General features: G+C 41.8%; 2 protein-coding genes across 3 annotated transcripts; one reads left to right on the forward strand and one right to left on the reverse strand.

Moving 5' to 3' along the window:
- The first annotated feature begins 3,272 nt into the window (after positions 1-3,272).
- atp6v0cb (ATPase H+ transporting V0 subunit cb) lies at positions 3,273-11,033 on the forward strand. Its single transcript, XM_008297810.1, has 3 exons — positions 3,273-3,548; positions 8,688-8,871; positions 9,957-11,033. The coding sequence occupies exons 1-3, from the start codon at positions 3,479-3,481 to the stop codon at positions 10,159-10,161; spliced, it is 459 nt and encodes a 152-aa protein (XP_008296032.1). The 5' UTR covers positions 3,273-3,478; the 3' UTR covers positions 10,162-11,033.
- Positions 11,034-11,163: 130 nt separating this feature from the next.
- nubp2 (nucleotide binding protein 2 (MinD homolog, E. coli)) lies at positions 11,164-16,831 on the reverse strand. 2 transcript variants are annotated; one of them, XM_008297811.1, is made up of 7 exons: positions 16,739-16,831; positions 15,274-15,389; positions 13,889-14,087; positions 13,247-13,401; positions 12,768-12,878; positions 12,558-12,627; positions 11,164-12,045 (listed from the first exon to the last, which is right to left on the reverse strand). In XM_008297811.1, the coding sequence occupies exons 1-7, from the start codon at positions 16,752-16,754 to the stop codon at positions 11,906-11,908; spliced, it is 807 nt and encodes a 268-aa protein (XP_008296033.1). In that variant the 5' UTR covers positions 16,755-16,831; the 3' UTR covers positions 11,164-11,905. The 2 variants fall into 2 exon arrangements, with proteins under 2 accessions (XP_008296033.1, XP_008296034.1); XM_008297812.1 differs by having other exon boundaries at positions 15,274-15,386; positions 16,739-16,797.
- Positions 16,832-17,869: the final 1,038 nt, after the last annotated feature.

Consider the following 17,869-nt stretch of genomic DNA (forward strand, 5'->3'; position numbering starts at 1 on the left):
TGTTATAAACTGCATAGCTTTACTACAGGCTTTGGTCTAAACCACTAAAAATAGGACTTAAACTACTCAGACGCGCTTCTTCATGCACATGGTCTATTTTTATTTGGATGTCTCCTTTGTGGAAGCTGACAATGAACTGCATGACTGGAAAATATTCAGCAGATATTAGTCAGATATACCCATAAATACGTCTGTTGAAGCGCTCTGCCTTCATATTCAGAAGTTAATAGAGAACCTGGACAATCCTCACAGGCTCTGCACTTGCATTACACCACACAGTTTGACACTCTTTCGTCAAGACGTTTTATTAAACGTCTCAGCGTGACATTATCAATCGATGCCAATACATTACAGCTCTATAGAAACGTACGGCCAATTAATTTGCAGTGCGTGCGCTTCGGCCAAATGCATCTGGAGAAATGCAGCGTCTTAAATGGCAAAGTGGTGGAGTAATTCCTTCTTTACAGTAAGTGGCATTGACTCCGTCTTGCCAAGGCTGTACTTTTCATTCAGGATTCACACTCAGCTAATCGCACATGCACTGCTATATTTAGCTTCTCCTTTGGGTGTTGGTCTGGCGCATCTCCTGAAAACCACGCTTTCCAGCCTCGAGGAGTAAGATGCTTAAGTGTTTAACTCTACACTGAGATGGGTCTCTCCTTGACCACCACCACCATCACCCCGCCCAAGAGTTAACACGGAGCTGAGGACAGAGGATTAAGGAGCCGAAGGAGGTCCCAAGAAGTGTAGTTTGGTTTCACGAACTGAATATGTGGCGACAGGGAGGGAGGGAGACAGGACTTCCTTGGAATAGCTACCCAGTGCTGCTGAATACACTTTATCTGGAAAATTGCCTGAATCTTAACGAGCTGATCTCACTAAGTGAAACAGCTTCAGAGGACTTGGACACAGACACAATGGGATGTACATGTTGTGACTGACTCACACTGGCTCTGAGTGATCATTAACACTCATGACCTATGACATATATTTTTGTGTTTTCAAGGATACTTGAATACACAGTGAACCTCAATGTAAATCTTATTTCAGTTGTTACGTGTCTCTAACATGTTAATTTGTACTGGCCAGGATACTTTTGTCAAAGAGATTCTAAATCTCAAGGACACTTTTCCTGATTAAAATAATGGTTAGAAGACCTTTTACGTGTGGCAACATGAAAGACTTTCATGTTGCCACATGTAGAAGGTGTTTTGGGGTCCATTGGACCCCAAGAAAGAATATGTGCAAAATATTTGTTGGTATTCATTGCAGACTTCTATACTACGTTAAATGCATTTTCTGATAATTCGATGCATTTTTGGTTCCAAATGCATGACAAATGTCCTTCCTCATATATATATTTTTTTAAAAGTCTTCAAAAGTAAAAAAGACCATGTCCAAAAGACCCCAAAAGTCCTGAGTAGGGTTTTTAAAAAAATAAACTTAAAAAAAAGCTAAAATATATCCTTTAAAATTCTTTTTTTTTTTTTTGTTTTAATCTTCATGTCACATTAAAAACTTTTTTTTTTTGTCTGATTCTGACTGTTTTTATAATGATTTGAACCTGATTTAATTTTTTTTCATCCCAGTAAAAATGAAAGACTCTGAGTTGTGTTTTTGGTCACATATGGGAAAATTCCAAATCTGAGACGACCTTCACTCGGTGACTTCCTCTATTTCGATACAGAACAAATCTTAAACAGAGAAGTTCTGTAAGTCCTGGTCTGATCACATGTACAGCACCAGAAAGATATGGATCTAGAACTACATTACACTGTATCCCAACAACTAGATCTACCTGCTTCATGATGCCCCTTGGAGAGCATCTTAATGAAATCCTAACTTGTGAGAATTTCTCACTGTTTCTCTTCCTTAAACAGCATTTCAAAGACTCGCCACTCAAACATGGTGTATTCCTGTCCTCTCCTTATTGATTATTGCCACTCAAGGACAAGAGGATTCACCCAAAACAACGCTGTGAAGGTACATCAGCTATCATATTACTGCACGCTGTTAAATGACCGCTGCTGAGTATGTATCACTGCTCCGAACAGAAAGACTTACATCCCTCTACGTGTTTAGTCCGTCATCAGAGAAAGACATGAAAATCACATCATCTCATTCACTGTGACCTTTCAGTTATTGGCACATCACTGCACACCAGCATCATCTCCGCCTCAGAATGATTTATTCTCGGCCCTTAATGCAGCTGGAGTAAGATGTTGGCCGTGTTTGAAAGGAAGGAGGCCTGTGATGCTTGTGGAGAAACTGCATCACGAGTGACGGGCCTTTACAGTGATACTGGGGGAGGGGTCCTGTGGTGCTGCCTTGACTAGGCAATGCAGAGGGAGCAGGATGGAGGGATGGATGGATGGAGGAGGAGGCACGGGGACTGCACGAGCTCCCTCTGAGTCACACACAGACACATTCTTCATCTTTCCCATAGGGTCCCAGATCTCTTGACCCTCTCTCCAACCCCTCCCACTTTCTGGATCTGCGAGCCCGCGCTTGCTGGGAGCTAATACAGTGGAATGGGGATTCTCGGTTCCCTCCCCCCACCCCAAACACACTGAACCGTGCACGCTGGGCCGCAAATTCTCTCACTCTCACACGCCACGTTGCTGCATATCACAGCTGATTGTAAAACCTCCTTCTGCTGCGTGGTAGAGTCCTGGTGCAAGGTGCAGACATGTGTTTCACCATATGCAACTATGGAGGTGTCAGAATCTGGAGAGGTCACTTAGATCAATTAAGGGGTTCCCATTGGAGTATATCATTAACACTACATATAATAAGTTTTATATGGTAATGCCCTTTGAGATTTATAAGACATTATTTTATTGTAATATTTTTGGTTGATTGCTATAATGTAAAAAAAAATAAAAAATAAAAAAAATCACCATTTATCTTCTACCAGCTCTGTCTCCACACCCTCCTGCTCATCCCCATCATTTCATCCTCCTGATTCTGAAGGGTGAATGCGTAGATATCAAAGGGAAAGCCTGCAGCGGAGCGCACCAAAGTGATGCCTGATAGGGGTGACCCGTAAAAAAAAGATGAATAAATAAACACATATTTGAGCACCGTCTCTGTACGAAAAAGCTCATTTGTTATTTTAAAACCGCACTTCTTGTTTTATAAATCCTCAGCGAGGCACAGTACATCATAAACGAACTTTGTTTTACTGCGCCCCCCCACACCCAGTCAGTGATAGGTTTTATCCGTACGGCCAGTCAGGTGATATTTTCCGCTTCGCCATTTTGTGCTGCTGCGCCGGGTATTTATCACAAGAGTCGTGACTGTTCCGTTTACATTGCTAGTTAGGTGCTCAGACGGTTCCTGGTATACTCGGTTTTGCGTGTGAAGCCCGTGGCCTTCGATAGGTTTTCGTCAAGTGCGATTTTTTGGGACTCACCAGAAAGAATTAATTTTGTATATTTAGTTTATTTTTATATTGTACGTTGTTGTTTGAGAAAGAATGGCCGAAAGCCCCGAATACTCCCCGTTCTTCGCAGTGATGGGCGCCTCTGCGGCTATGGTGTTCAGCGGTAAATATCACACGATCGTCTTTTCTATTTAATCTCTTTCTTAGCTACAACATGCTGCTGTTCGCTGCTATTCCTTTCTGCTTAAATTAATTGTCTACCGTGGTGCTCGCCTTGTAGCTCACTTATGAAAGCCATCCGCTAGCACATGCTAACGTCGCAATGCTAATCTTGTGCTGTCATGTCTTTAAACTTAGCTATGCAGCTAGTGGCTTTGGTTTAACAGTGACATGCTGATATCTAGGTGATGCTTGTTATTTAATACAGTTCTAGCTCCTAGCCTTTTTGTTCCAGCTTCAATCAGCAAAGACTAGTGAGGTCTAGTTAGCTAGCTGATGACGACTACATATGTTAGCTTTGACGTTAGCCTCTTTCGATTTACCAATGTGCTTTATCTAAAGGGAGACTGCAGGACGGGGATTGCTGCCCAGTGATCAATTATGGGAACTTTACTATTAAAGCAATGCCCCTTTTCGGTAACAATAGTGTTCAATCTTACAGTATTCTAATGTATTTCATTCACTCCCGACACAGCTGCTCGTTAGCTTGCTGCATTTAGCAGGAGTCAGCTTAGGTTAATTCCCACCTTTCGTACGGAATACCACACTAGTGCATGAAAGGTTTACAAGTGTTGAATAATAGGTGGGAAGCTGAATACTAAATTATGTAATGCCTGAAAGCGGAGATCTTTAACCAATGACATTAACTTGAAAAGTTAAATTGATATTTTCCCACGGAAATTGTTTGCATCTGTCAAATCTGTGGTGAGACATCTAATTTTATGCAAGTTATCTTCGGTTAAAACCCGCACTCTGCTATAACTTATATGACCACTGAAAAGCACGATCAGCTGGTTGACTTCCTTATTCCTCAAAGGAATGACACAAGGTCACATGATTATCACATGATGGGACTTCTGACTTGGGGTTGCCATCTGGCTACTGATCTTATGTTAATGTTAATTAAAACTGTAAAGTTAACGACTTGCATCTCTACAAGGAAGCTATATAGTTGTTGTTGTTGTTTTTTTTAAAACAAAGTAAATCAGGTTAAACACTAGTGATGTCATGGTATTTGTACTCAAAGAAGGAAGTGAACTTTGAGACTGCTTGTTTTCTAGATTCTGTCCTAGTTTACTATTTGTCTTCTTTAAACCAAAGCAAGAGCTGTATCATAAGCCAGTGGTATTCCCTGTCACAGAAAAATGTCCACATGTGACGAGAATGGCTGCCGTGATGGGTGCAGCTCCAGTGTAAAATCAACAAGCTAGCAACTGAAAACCTACAGACGGCTTAACCTGCTGTAGCTGGAGGCTGCTTGGCAGAACTAGCTTGTTTACTGTGGTGGGTGGCACCTAGTTTTTATTGAGAGGCATTGCAAATCATTGGCGCTTGTTTAAGATCTTAATCTATGTAGAGGTATCTTTAGAGGCGTTCTCAAACCTCAGATTTTCAGCTCAGGTGCTTAAGCAAGTTCTGAGAGAAATATGACCGAGTAGTAATTGCTGATTTAACACAGGCAGCACAACAATGTAATACAGTTGATGTTATGTCCCATGGTACAGCAACATTTTTATTTATTTTTTTATTGTTGTACAGCCTACTTTGAAATGAGCAGCAGCAAAATGCCAAAGTCGGTCCTGTTTGTGTGGTAGATCAAGTTTAATGTGTCGGAAATGGTGTGGTGGCAGCCTATGAGGTTAGCAGTAATACTAGTCTGTGGTGGTGAAGAAGTGACAGCTGGGGAATTAGCTAGTAGGGAGGGGATCATGCTGGCACAAAGAAGGGACGTGGTGGTGGGACAAACAGGGACACTTGATGATAAAGGCTTCAGCTTGAAGAATGTTAGAGCGTTGTGGAGTTACTTGTGCCTCTTACATGTCATTGTCTGCAGCTCACACAAATTGGAATACTGGCTGCACTTCAAGCATCACAAATTCATCAAAATAGGTGGATGGGGAAGAAAAACAACTCCCTTATTCTAGTCAAGCGAAAAGTTTCACATTTACAGTAAGAGACAGTTTATAGGAACAGACTGTAAGTTGCTGTGACTCCCGGTGTCAGGTGATGTTGCATTGTTTTAGTGGTCTAGTGATGGTTGAGAGGACAGCCTTAAGAGATTCCTGCCTCAAAGCAGGTGACACTCACAAGGTGTCATTATCCACGGGTGTAATACCACGACGCTCATTGATGGCTTTGCTACAGAAACTTGTCTTACTTTGCTGTCATAACAAGAACAGTTCAAATATAATGCAAATTTATGTTCTTAACAACTGACATGATTGATAAATGACCTTAGTCAGCTGACCACAAGTTAAGATACGCCTGTGCTTGCTGCTTGAAACTGCATCTTTTGCTCTGCAGTCAGTTTCCTGTGCAGCTGTAGGCACCCATGTTCCTAATAGGATAGCCTGCAAACAATTTGTCATCAATTCAGTAATTATTTTCTGCTTAGTCACTATTAAACAGTGCCTTCAGTTACTTGACCTTTAATTCACATTGTCTTTCTCTCGCTCTTCGATGGAGAGGTGTAATTGGCGATGGCAGCATATGTGCTCTTGACAGATTTGAGCTTGTGATGCAATGGATTAGTCAGCAGGTCTCTTTAATTTCTACAATTAGCCTCCTTTCTGTACATATTGCATAGCCGATATGCAGTTTTGTTAGGCTGACAAATAGTTTCATATTGCTCTTCACAATATCTTCCTGATATTGTCTTTTATTTCTGATATTTGTTCCCTAAAACCAACACTTCCCCATTTACCCACTACTCAGAGCAGACCAATCTGCTGTCGGATGCGTGGGCATTTTGCTCGCAGGATCATCCCTGACTGGAGGCACCTCCTGCTCTGACATCACAAGACGTCACACGGGCATCCCATATATGAAATATTCTGCAGGGGGGGAAAAAGAAAAGGGGTAAAAGCTCTTTACCTAAGCTGTGGGGATTAGGATTAAAACCCAGAGGTTGTGCCACACCACTGCAGAAACCGCCCTGCCACACATCAGACCTTTAATCGTGGGGACAGAATGACAGTGAATAAGGATTCCAGTGTTTCTGTATCAAGCCTCACCTGTCACACCCCAGTGAGGCCAAGCATACCGACAAAGGAGGAGTCGAAGGATAGCATTACTGACGGTAACTTGTTACGCTCAGCATCAGTGGATGGCTGAATGGTAGAAAGAAACAGATGCTTGGAGGAACTTGCTTTTTTTCTCTCCACATTCAAGTCCTCTTATGTTACAAGGATTGTTTTGGATGAAGTTTTAATTGGGTGTGCCATATTGTTCCTTTTTTGTGATTAGCTGCTGCAGTAGGCATAGTTTGTGTTGGAGTTAAAGCATGTAGTCCACCAGCAAAACGACTTCTGCAAAGTCAAAATAAAAAATAAGACGGTTTTTCATTTGCTTTTTTTGTGGCTTGCAAAAAAAAAAGTGGCCAGTTGCACTGACACACCTCTGTAGATGGACACGAGTGATTTAACCTTTACGGATAGCATCAGTCTGGTGATAAATCAGCACGAGCAGTTGGGAACGTGGCCGGCTGCCATGAGCACATTTGAAGATTGTCCTGCATCTTCTCCCTGTCTGCCTCTACATCCATTTGCCAGAAAGCCTCACAGCTAGTCTTACAGTTAACCACAATCGTCTTCAGGCTTGCTTGAACGCAAGAAACGAGGAAATGCTCTACGGGACACCTCGGGCTGTATGCACAAGGCTGCCTCCCAAGATGATCTCTCAGGAGACTTTTCAGATTTAATCATCAGTATGTTGCCTATGAAGAGCCAAGAAAATGACATTGCCAGGCCTTGTTTACACGGCATTAATAGGACATGGTCAGCATAAGAGCATAAGCATCCACATAAATGTAAGGGTACGGGTTTTGTTGGTATTGTCTTGCAGGATAGTTATGTTTGGTTCAGTTACATGGGACTTACTGACTGTTAAATGGACACTTTGACTTCTGTTTATAAGTAACATAACAACTACATACGAGGACAAAGGTAATATTTAGCATCAAAGTCGCATCTGTAAATCTGTAAAAAAAAAAAAAAAATCGATGTTCTAGAATAACTTGCATGTCAATAGGTGTTTAATGTCGCTGCATAGTGGAAGTGAGGAACATGATGGCACATACATTAGCCACCAGTATATTAGACGTTGCGTTTTGCTGCATTGATCTCCAGGTTATTGCTCACGTCTCTGACACGAGGAAGTCCTGTCAACTCAGCCCGTATCTGATTTGTGACGTACTGCCCTGCTCTGACAGGCTTTGTCGGATATTTACAAATGACTCACTCACCTCACCTGCAAGTTGTCTGCGTCTTTGTTGTCGCGCAGAATTACAACCAGCTGTTAATGGATGGCTGCTGTTCCGTACTCCTTTTGGTTTCTAATTTTAGACCCGGAGAATTATTGATCTTCTCTTTCACTCTTGCTCCTGCCACTTGGCTGTGTGACGCAGGTGGCACTGTGCTTTCTCCTCAGCGTCACAGACCGATGGAGCTAAACTTGCTGATAAAGCTTTTAGTTCTCCTCCTTCTCCTCCCCCAGTACATTACAGTGATGCTACACAGGGACTAGTATGGGCTGGATATAGCACACAGCAGATGCTGCAGGAGCATGAACTGCTAGTGTCTTACCCCCCCGGTATCTATCCAGCACTGGTACTGTCTCTGGTATTCTGTTTTTTTTTGTGACTGCAGTTCCATGTGTGCCAGAAACCTAATGATTTTTTTTTTTTTCAATCATAGAGTGATTTACAACTCTGGCAGCGTTAACTGTGCAAATGGCATTGGCTGAATCAGTTTGAGATGAAATGACGAAATGTGTGAAAATGCCGCCTTTTGGTCGCATGGCTCCTGCATGAATAGAACTGGTGACCTATTGTTTCCCTTTAAACACAATAAGAATTCCCCAGGTGAAGCCATGTTGGATTTTCAAGGGGAACAGAAACTGTAACAGTTGTGTCGTATTATTGCTCCATCTCTTATTTCACTTCTGCTTCATTATTCAGCTGTGCCCTCTGGTTTCCGTCATCAGGCCGCTAGCCTATTGGAGCTCGCCTTGTAGCCTGTGCTGTCCAGTCTGCTGTCTTGTTGGGTTTTTTTTAAACAATTATCTTCTCTGTCTTTCCCTCCAGCCTTGGGAGCTGCCTATGGCACAGCTAAGAGCGGTACAGGTATTGCTGCCATGTCTGTGATGAGGCCGGAGCTCATCATGAAGTCAATCATCCCCGTGGTCATGGCGGGTATTATAGCCATCTACGGCCTGGTAGTAGCAGTGCTGATTGCCAACAACATCTCAGACAAGATCACCCTGTACAAGTGAGTTCAAATGACCACAGTCACATGTTCACACATTTCCCTTTTACTGGTTGATGCATCTCGAAAGCAACTTTCTAGTTATGAGCAGAAGTGTGAAGGAGAGCCTCACGTAGTCTGTTCCAACCAGTAGGGATTCAGTCATGTCATGTGTCAGGCTTAGCATAAGCCATAATAAAAAGACAAAACCAGTGCACAGATGTTAAGATGACTTTGCTGTCTTAGTATCAACAAATCCCCCTAAACTGACCAATGCCTCTTTTCCTACTAAAATGTTTAAATATTGTCATGTCTCTCGTGTAGCTCCACCATAAGTTAGGTACATTAATCATGAACTCATAAATCAATGACAGTCATACTCGTAAACTGACTGACAAGAACAACCAGTACATCTCAGCAACTGCAGTTTTCATCTGGCCACATCACCTCAGAAACTCAGGATGTGGGTCCTGTGTTGGCACTGATGTGCAGTTTAGACGAGTACACTGAACAAAGAAATGAAAGAAGTCTCATAATGTTGCCATATGACCTTTTAAACTTGTTTACTTATAGTTTCACTGCACAGAGTTGTGTAATAGCACCAGGCTTAATTCTTGAACATCTTACTGCCATTTAATTTAAGAGTAGGAGCAAATCTGGGTGACCCGATGGACAAGTGGTTCAAGGTACAAATGCCAGGGAGTCCCTGGTTTGATTCTCGGCCGGCTGGACTTCTACTGCAAGTGTTTTCCTTGCTACCTCCCATTTTTTTGTATGTCTTCCTGTCAAAAAAAAATAGGCGATCGACTTCCAGAGAAAATAATGAGCATCACTAGGATGAGATATTCTGTTTCTCTCAAGCAGAAGTCCCACTGATTCGGTTAAATATAAGCTGCAGACTGATTCCAGCTGGGAAAACTCAGTCCAAGCTCAAGAGCGGAAGAGCTTTTCTGCTCTGTTGTATGAAAGACCACTGGTTACCATCATGCATTACAGACACTGAACAGAGATGCTCTCAGATCCTGTCCCTCGTTTCAATTGTCAACCCTGATCACTTGATCAAGTGCTCATCAACATCTTGATTAACGCTTGTCCCTGTGTTTGTGTAGGAGTTTCCTCCACCTGGGAGCAGGGCTGAGCGTGGGCCTCAGCGGGCTGGCAGCAGGCTTCGCAATTGGCATCGTCGGCGACGCAGGCGTGAGGGGGACAGCTCAACAGCCAAGGCTTTTTGTGGGCATGATCCTCATCTTGATTTTTGCTGAGGTCTTGGGTCTCTACGGGCTCATCGTTGCCCTCATTCTCTCCACGAAATAAACACCCAAACATCTCCACTACAAGATCAGTCCTTTACGTTGCTGCTGGAGAAAAAGTGTAAAACGAAGGGGGAGGGGAAAAAAAGAGAAAAATTTCTGCCACGCAAGATGAAAGAAGTGAAGGCGGGGAAAAAATGAATTAAAATGGCTCCATAAATATGGTCTTATCTCAACAATGTGTACAGTCGTCCCAGTTTGATAGTCAACTTGTAAATGCGCAATGTAGTGATTTGTCTGTCTTTTGTGTGCGCGTGTGTGTGCGTGCGTGTGTTTAAAAAAAAACAAACAAAAAAAAAACAATTGTATGATGAAGATTCCTTTTTTCCCTCCACTTATTTCAGGCTTTGAGGCCAGCTGAGGCAGCTTGGTCTCTGGTCTTAGAGAGCTGACCAAAGGGCCACACAGCTTTTTCTCCTCCCATATCAACTCGGGAGTTGACACAATTTCTGCATTAATCTTGAGGATCTATTTGTAAAGAGAAATGTGTATGGACTAAAGATTTTTTTCCACTGATTTTATTTATAAGAAATTGTTCATTGAACTGTTTAATGCAGCAAACGTCTCTAATTCCCCAGGATATATACATATATATAAATATATATATATATACAGACATATAAATATCTATATAGATAGATTTAATGCACTGTGGGTTAATTGTGATAAGTGGTTGGATTTCCTCTGGATGTAATTCTTGGTTAAATAATTAAGACTGCCTTTAGTATGTTGATGGTGGAGTGGGAGTTTTGTGTGTAGCTGTATTCTAATCATTACGCAAACATTCTCAAACTTCAGTGTTTTTCCTGTAGTACTGCTGTTTGCATTAAAGGTGTGTGTGCCCCGTGCTGGGTCTCACAAGTGTAATTTTCCACATTTCATCTCCTCTCCATCTTATTCACCTCCCCCTCCCCTTTCATCTGTGGCTGTACTTCATCTCTTCCACATTCCAGCCATTAAAATCCTGCATGGGTTTCAGTGTTTTGTTGCTGTTGGAATATGAACCTGAGGAGCAGGCTAGTTTCAGAAGATTTAATCCAGATCCAAAAAAAAAAAAGAAAGTTTTCTGTCACATATGCCCTCCAAAACAATTTGACACTACAGAACATATCGTTTGTAGCATGCAGTAGGAATCCAGGGAGATTAGTATGCAAGTTTGGCCTAGTTTCATACCAGGACTGGTCCAATTTGATCTGGAGTTCATTTTCTGAAAATGGAACTGCTGCTGACGCATTTTACTGAAGCGCCAATCTACAATCCTGTATTATCACTGGTATTGAAGTTATCCTGATGTGTCGACGTGAATGTTTTCACAACTGAATTAAAGAAGATTCCAACTTAGATTTGACTGGCCTCTAAACACAAAGTCTACTGTCTTCAGTGCTGCATATGTTACTGTGATGCAGCCAATCTCATGCACGCAGCATGACTTACCGTTTTGTTGCAAAATTACATACAAAAAAAACCAAAGATTAGCTGAGTTTGACTCTGTTCCTCTCTCCCTGTTCCATTCTGCGGCGAGAGCTGACAATCTTCACACCACGAGATCTGCAACTGCAGCAGTAAGAGATGACTGCACACAGTCCGTGTTGTGACGCGAGCAGACACATTTTAAATAACAAAAGCTGTGACGACAGGAAATGTTTCATATCATGTTTATCTATACAGGTAAAAATGCGACATCTACAAAAGTGACAGTTCTGCATTATGGTACAAGCACAACTTTGAGTAGAAAAAAAAATCCTGACTCAAGCTGTTTGGAGGCTGCTGAGCAGAGTCTGAGAAATGCTGCTAATGGCGCTGAAGGTGGCACTGTCAGGAAACGACTGTATGAAGTCTTTGCCTTCTTCTATGCTGGTGCTGAGAAGAGGGTCCAAGGGCACAGAGCCTGAAATGAAGAAGACAAAGAAGACTCAGATAATATCACACTTCCTACACATCACAGAGTTGAAAGTAGCACTCAAAACAGTAGGGGAATCACATGTCTGTTCAGGGCTGCTGACTTATCACAAACAACACATTTGAACTGATTACAGTGTGGTTTCCTTTGCAGGCTGAAGCTACGCAGCGCTGTCACACATCTGCCTTCTCACTGCCACAGTCTAAGCTGAATTCACAGCATCAGTACTTGAGATTGATGTGCACACAAGGCAGATAACCACTATATGATCATTTAACCATGAATTATTGGTTATTATGCATCACACCTTTCAACCAGGTATTTTCAAACCTGCTGCTGCTGCTGCTGCACTGAAATCGACCATTTTAGCAGCATGGCAGTGATGTAAATGCCTCCAGAATCATGAATGGTGGCTGAGGAATGACGTGCATTCACAGCGTGCTCTGACACCTTGTGGCTGCGAGTAAACATTACAAATAATTCACCGCCACTGAGCTCACCTAGGAATACTGATCCGGTCAGTTTGGCCAGCTCCTCTCCTCCACCCTTTGAGAATATGTTGCTGCATTCCTGGAAAAGAGAACTATTTATTAAAACACACAGTCTGGCTACGCTGAATGTAAAACGTGTATATTTTTTTAATCTAATCAGTTAAAGTCTGTCACAAATGGACACATTAACTACAGTTTCATGAGGATGTATTCACTCACAGAGCAGTGTGGACAAACAAAGCCGCTCATGTTCTCTATAATGCCCAGGATCTTCACTCCTGTCTTCTTACAGAAGGTGATCTCTCTTCTCACATCGCCGGTCGATACTGCCTGTAGCCAACAAAAGATGAGATTTTCAGACTGTCATGCATCTTGCAGAGGTTTCTTGATAGTGTATCTACAAAACACACAACAATCCCAGCTAATTTGACTGTGCTGTGCTGCTCTGTGCGAGTAGAACATGCATTTTTCTGTGCATAAAGATGACAAAAATGAGGATTTAAGCATAACATAATACAAGTCAATCCTACTCAACAGAGGCACAGCATTGTACAGTTTCCCCTTCGCGTTGCTCCACATGCCTATTGAGGAAAAGCTACACTTCTGAGTGCTTCTTATCAGTGTGAACGTCCTCTTTCTCTGCCAAATATGTGCTTTAGTTCCACCTGAGTGGAGTTGGGTTGGAGCCTAAAGTGTACCTGAGGTGTCGTGACCAAAACGGCTCCGTCCACTCGGTGTTTTTTAAGATTTTCCAGCACAGCCAAATGCTCGTCAGACGTCCCAGGTGGCGTGTCCACCAGCAGCACGTCCAGCTCTCCCCACGCTACATCTGACACAAACTGGCCGATCATAGCTGCAGGACGGGACGTGACAAGGAAATTAGATGGAGCGATGCGAGTTTGTGATAAAACAAACAGTGTTTTTAATCATTTTGCTACCAGGTGATGCTAAAATAAGCATCGAGGTGACAGAATAATTTGAATACTCACAGATGAAGCAAATAACGTTAAATATTTTGTAATAATTTCTCATGTTAAGGTCAGGGATGTGTTAGAAGGCAAGGCTTATGGAGTGCTCCTGGTTGCACTTTTTAGGATTTAAAGGCTCTGACGCTTTTGGTGCCAGATACCACAGTGCCCCTTTTAGAGGACTTGTGCAGTACAGGAGAGTCTCAGCTTTTTCTGGCAGCACATCAGCAGAAGGATCAGCAGCATATTAAGCCATGGTCGTAATGTGTGAGTGTCTACCAGTGTGTACCGGCACAGAACGTCCCAGTGAGGGTCGTGCCCACATGGCAGAGCTCTTAAAATCTGTCATCGATGAGTAGCGGACTTGTATACCTGTTTTCTTGGGCCCCCTCCACACCACTGCGTCATCTGGGTCCTCCAGCAGGAAGCCTATGGACATGAGGGCGAGACTCTTCTGGGCATCAGTGTAAACCGGCACCCAGCCTGAGTCACACTGGTGCACGTCGGTCTGGCCTACATTCAGCATGCGAGGAATGCTGGGCCCACACAGGTCAACGTCCAGGATGCCAACCTGATGAGCAGAGTTGTGTATGTTGAATAAAAACTTAAATATAGCATTTGATATTTAATTCAAGTCTATCCATCCTTTCTAAACAGAAGAGAATGTGTAGTTCCAACACACAGCGTCTCTACAACAGAATGGACGCTAAAGTGTGAGAGAAGTTTGGCAGACAGGATCACCTGATGTCACATTTATATACACGTCCATTCAGAGCATCATGTGGCAGATTGTCTGTCGTACCATGTTGTCTGAAACGACTTCTTAGACAACAAATGGGGGCGTTGTGGACATTTAAGCATCCGGTTACAGCCCTTAAGTGACACCACGTCAGCATCCAGCAGCCAACAGCGCGTTCTCATCTTTCTCCTGTTATCTGTGGCATCATGTCATTTGAATAAAGCTGCTTTTTAAGGTGGCTTTTCATCGTCACCGGTCAATGGAGTGTTTGTGTGCTGGTTCGCTTTTTGATTGTTGTCCTTTAGTTTATTAATTCAGTGGTTGAAAATGTGGCACCAGTCAAACAGCGCAACAACTTTGTCCTACATGTTCAGCTACATTTAACCCTTTTCTAACCAAGACATTACATTTTTACTTTTCCTCTAAGTCAGAAAAGAACACCATTTGCCTTTAGTATTTATATTTTCATTCAGTTTAAAATATTTGTATATGCTGCCCATTTATACACATTCACATGAACACAGTCAGGTATTGTGGACAGAGCAGAGCTAAATGATACACAAAAATATCAAACCGTGATTATTTTGACGGGTTGCAGTTGTAGTACAAGCAACGACAGAAAAGGAATGGCGATTTTTGCATTTCTTGTTAACTAAACAAATGTAAAAACGATGGCGTCCCTTTTGCACAGTGGTACCTTTATTGAAAACTGCAGCTTTTGCAATGTGAATACTTCATTGGAATTCTAATAATATATTATTTGTTCAGCCTTAGTACAGCGGGTAACAAATCTGATAAGTGCTGATAGTAACAATGACTGTGACTGCTGCAGCTGTGTAAGACTAAGCAACACGGTGACTATTTAATACATATTTTTGAAAGTAATGCATTTATACATGCATTATAATCAGGTATAGTCTATTTCCTAATGCCTCTCCATGTTTTAATAGGATAATGGCATATCAGCACACATGGACACCCTACTGTGTTCTGTGGCACATGCGATCATGGAGCTCACCTTCTTTCCAGCGTGCCGGAGAGCCAGAGCTAACTCTGTGGTGATGGTGCTCTTTCCCACACCGCCCTTCCCTGACAGCACCAGCACAACACGCTGGACATGGGACAGGTTTCCTTCTTTGTATATAAATAGAACAGAAAGAAATGGGTTACATCACCATGAGCACAACAGATTCATGAAAACCTGCCTAAAAAGTTTAAAAGTAGTGGATTTGTGGAGCAGTGGATCAGAAGCAAGGTTCTGACCTGTAGTGTTGTTTGACCTGGCTTCTACAGGCTATGGCATCAGATCTAAATAGTTTTTTGTTTGTTTGTTTGTGTTGTTTTTAAACATAATTAGGAATAATAAAACAACATCTCTACATCTGTTTACCTGACATTCTAATCAAATTAAGGCTCCTAAAAAATAATGTGATGAAGTTGACTAAAAAAGGTTTGGAATAATTTTACAGTCAAGTTAAGTGAATTATTGCTGAGATTTTTCAGTTTCACAGCAGGACTGCAGCAGTGACTTTATTATGTGTACGGGTCCATCCCATAACTACACAAGCAGCCAAGTAGCAATAAAAACAAATGTTATTGTTGTTATTGTAAGTTCTTATAGTTAGATAAGTCAGGATTACACTGTAGACAATGTTTTTGTACACACAGAGCAGATTTGCTGTGTTTATTATCAGTTATTTATTTGGGGTATTGAGTTATGGGACGTTTTCTCATCACCAGCACCTGCATCTCTTCTCCTAGACTATCTAAAAGGTTGATCACCAAATTTACTCTGAAAGAAAAGTTAAGGAAACAAGTATGTCCAAGGCACATTTTTACATGTAACTATAGCTGTAAATCCTCATAAACAGGAGTGATGTCAAGGCTCACAGTTTGAGCCTGTGTGTTACTAAACACTCTGCCTGGACTCTGTGATGTTAATATGGCACAGAAAGAAAGTAGGATGAGCTTACTTTGCCTAGAGCAGTGTCTCACACCTTATATTTATTTTTATTCGGAAATATGTTGAAAATTGCGCAATTATCAGGTTAAAATCTCCAAACTGCTGGCCCGGGTGAAGCCCCCAATGTGACGAGATCCTGAAAACGCCTCTGGTTTGGAGAACAGTGTCGCAGTTAGTGACGACGGTCAAGTTTCATCAGCCGAGGTCACAAGTTCACCATAAGTGCGTAAGTGTTAACTAAGTTATATATTTGTCTTGCTTCTCTGAGGATAGGAAAACCTTTTGGTCAGTTATGAAGGATATTTGCATCTCTGGCAGACATTAGCAGTTTGAACCGGTGACACACTTGAATATGCCTCAAAACTTGAGCAGTTAGCTTCTGCTAACCAGTTAGCTAAGTTCACTATCAGCTGCTACCCCCTCGCTTGAAGAAACACAGATACAGTAAGAATGAACAAGCTACAAGTAATAACAAATCCTCTGTTTAAAAAATAAAATGTTGACAGTATCCTCGACTTACCGTTATTTTGGTCCATATTGTGGATTCAGGGCTACAACATGCACCCGGCAAAAGAATCAACAACTGCCGGGATCGTCACACGCCACCGACCAATCACACAACACGTGATGCCTGTTGGTCCCGCCCCTCTTGAAGACCAACCAATAGGCTGCCGGAAGGAATTACGGTGCATTCAGGTGCACCCCAAATCGTCAAACGTTTGTCTTTGAGCAGTTTAATATTTACATTAATAGTTAAAAAGTAAAAGATGAATTAATAAATACATAAATAAATAAAACTTGCTCTTAGGGAATCCTCAGACATGTCGGTTTTTCATGTGTATTTTTGGTAGGCTTTTGTTCTAAATTAGTCAACTTAATCTGACTGATTAGTGCCACTGTAGACCTAGCCTTAATATTTATTCTAGTCATATATAATTGGATTTTATATCATTTTAATCCTTGGTATTTAAATTGCTCACGTAAATCCACATCGTTATAAAGATCTTAAGCTCAATATTTAAACTTGGTAGGTTAATTCGTGGTGCCCCTCTTATTTCCAAACTGAAAAGCACTTTGGCTCAAAAGTTGTTACTTTAAATGGGTCAATGTAATATTATACTGTTTGTCTGATTATTACAAAATCCTAATTCTAAATACTATGAACCCTGCTTCAACAAAATAATAGGAAGCAGAATAAGAAAATACTGATGTCAAAGTAAATGTAATAAATCAAATCTACAGTGTTTTAGGTCTGAACAATATCACCAAATACCAACCACACTATGAAAGCTCATTGTTTTAACAAGTCAGCACACTTCACGTGATGCCTCATTTGGAAATAGGCCACAGTTATTATCCCATTTACCCCAGCTACGTAGGTAAAGGTAACTAAGCAAATTAACATAAACTCCTCCTCTGCAACTTCTTATCCAATAAGCACAGGAAGGAGGCGTGGAGAGGTAATGTTTATGTCTATGTGGCCTGGAAGTGGGACAGAGTGCAAACTGCACCTGTCACCCAGTTGGATATAGAGACACACTGGCATTGAAATGAGCCACTGCAAGACAGTGTACAGGAAGACTGCTGTAAGGTAAGAGCACCGTTCCTGTTAAGAATGATGTAGTCTTGTTAAACAGCGTGTGTGTGGTTG

Source organism: Stegastes partitus, unplaced genomic scaffold (assembly GCF_000690725.1).
Source record: "Stegastes partitus isolate 25-593 unplaced genomic scaffold, Stegastes_partitus-1.0.2 Scaffold1250, whole genome shotgun sequence".
In the NCBI taxonomy this organism is placed as follows: domain Eukaryota; kingdom Metazoa; phylum Chordata; class Actinopteri; family Pomacentridae; genus Stegastes; species Stegastes partitus.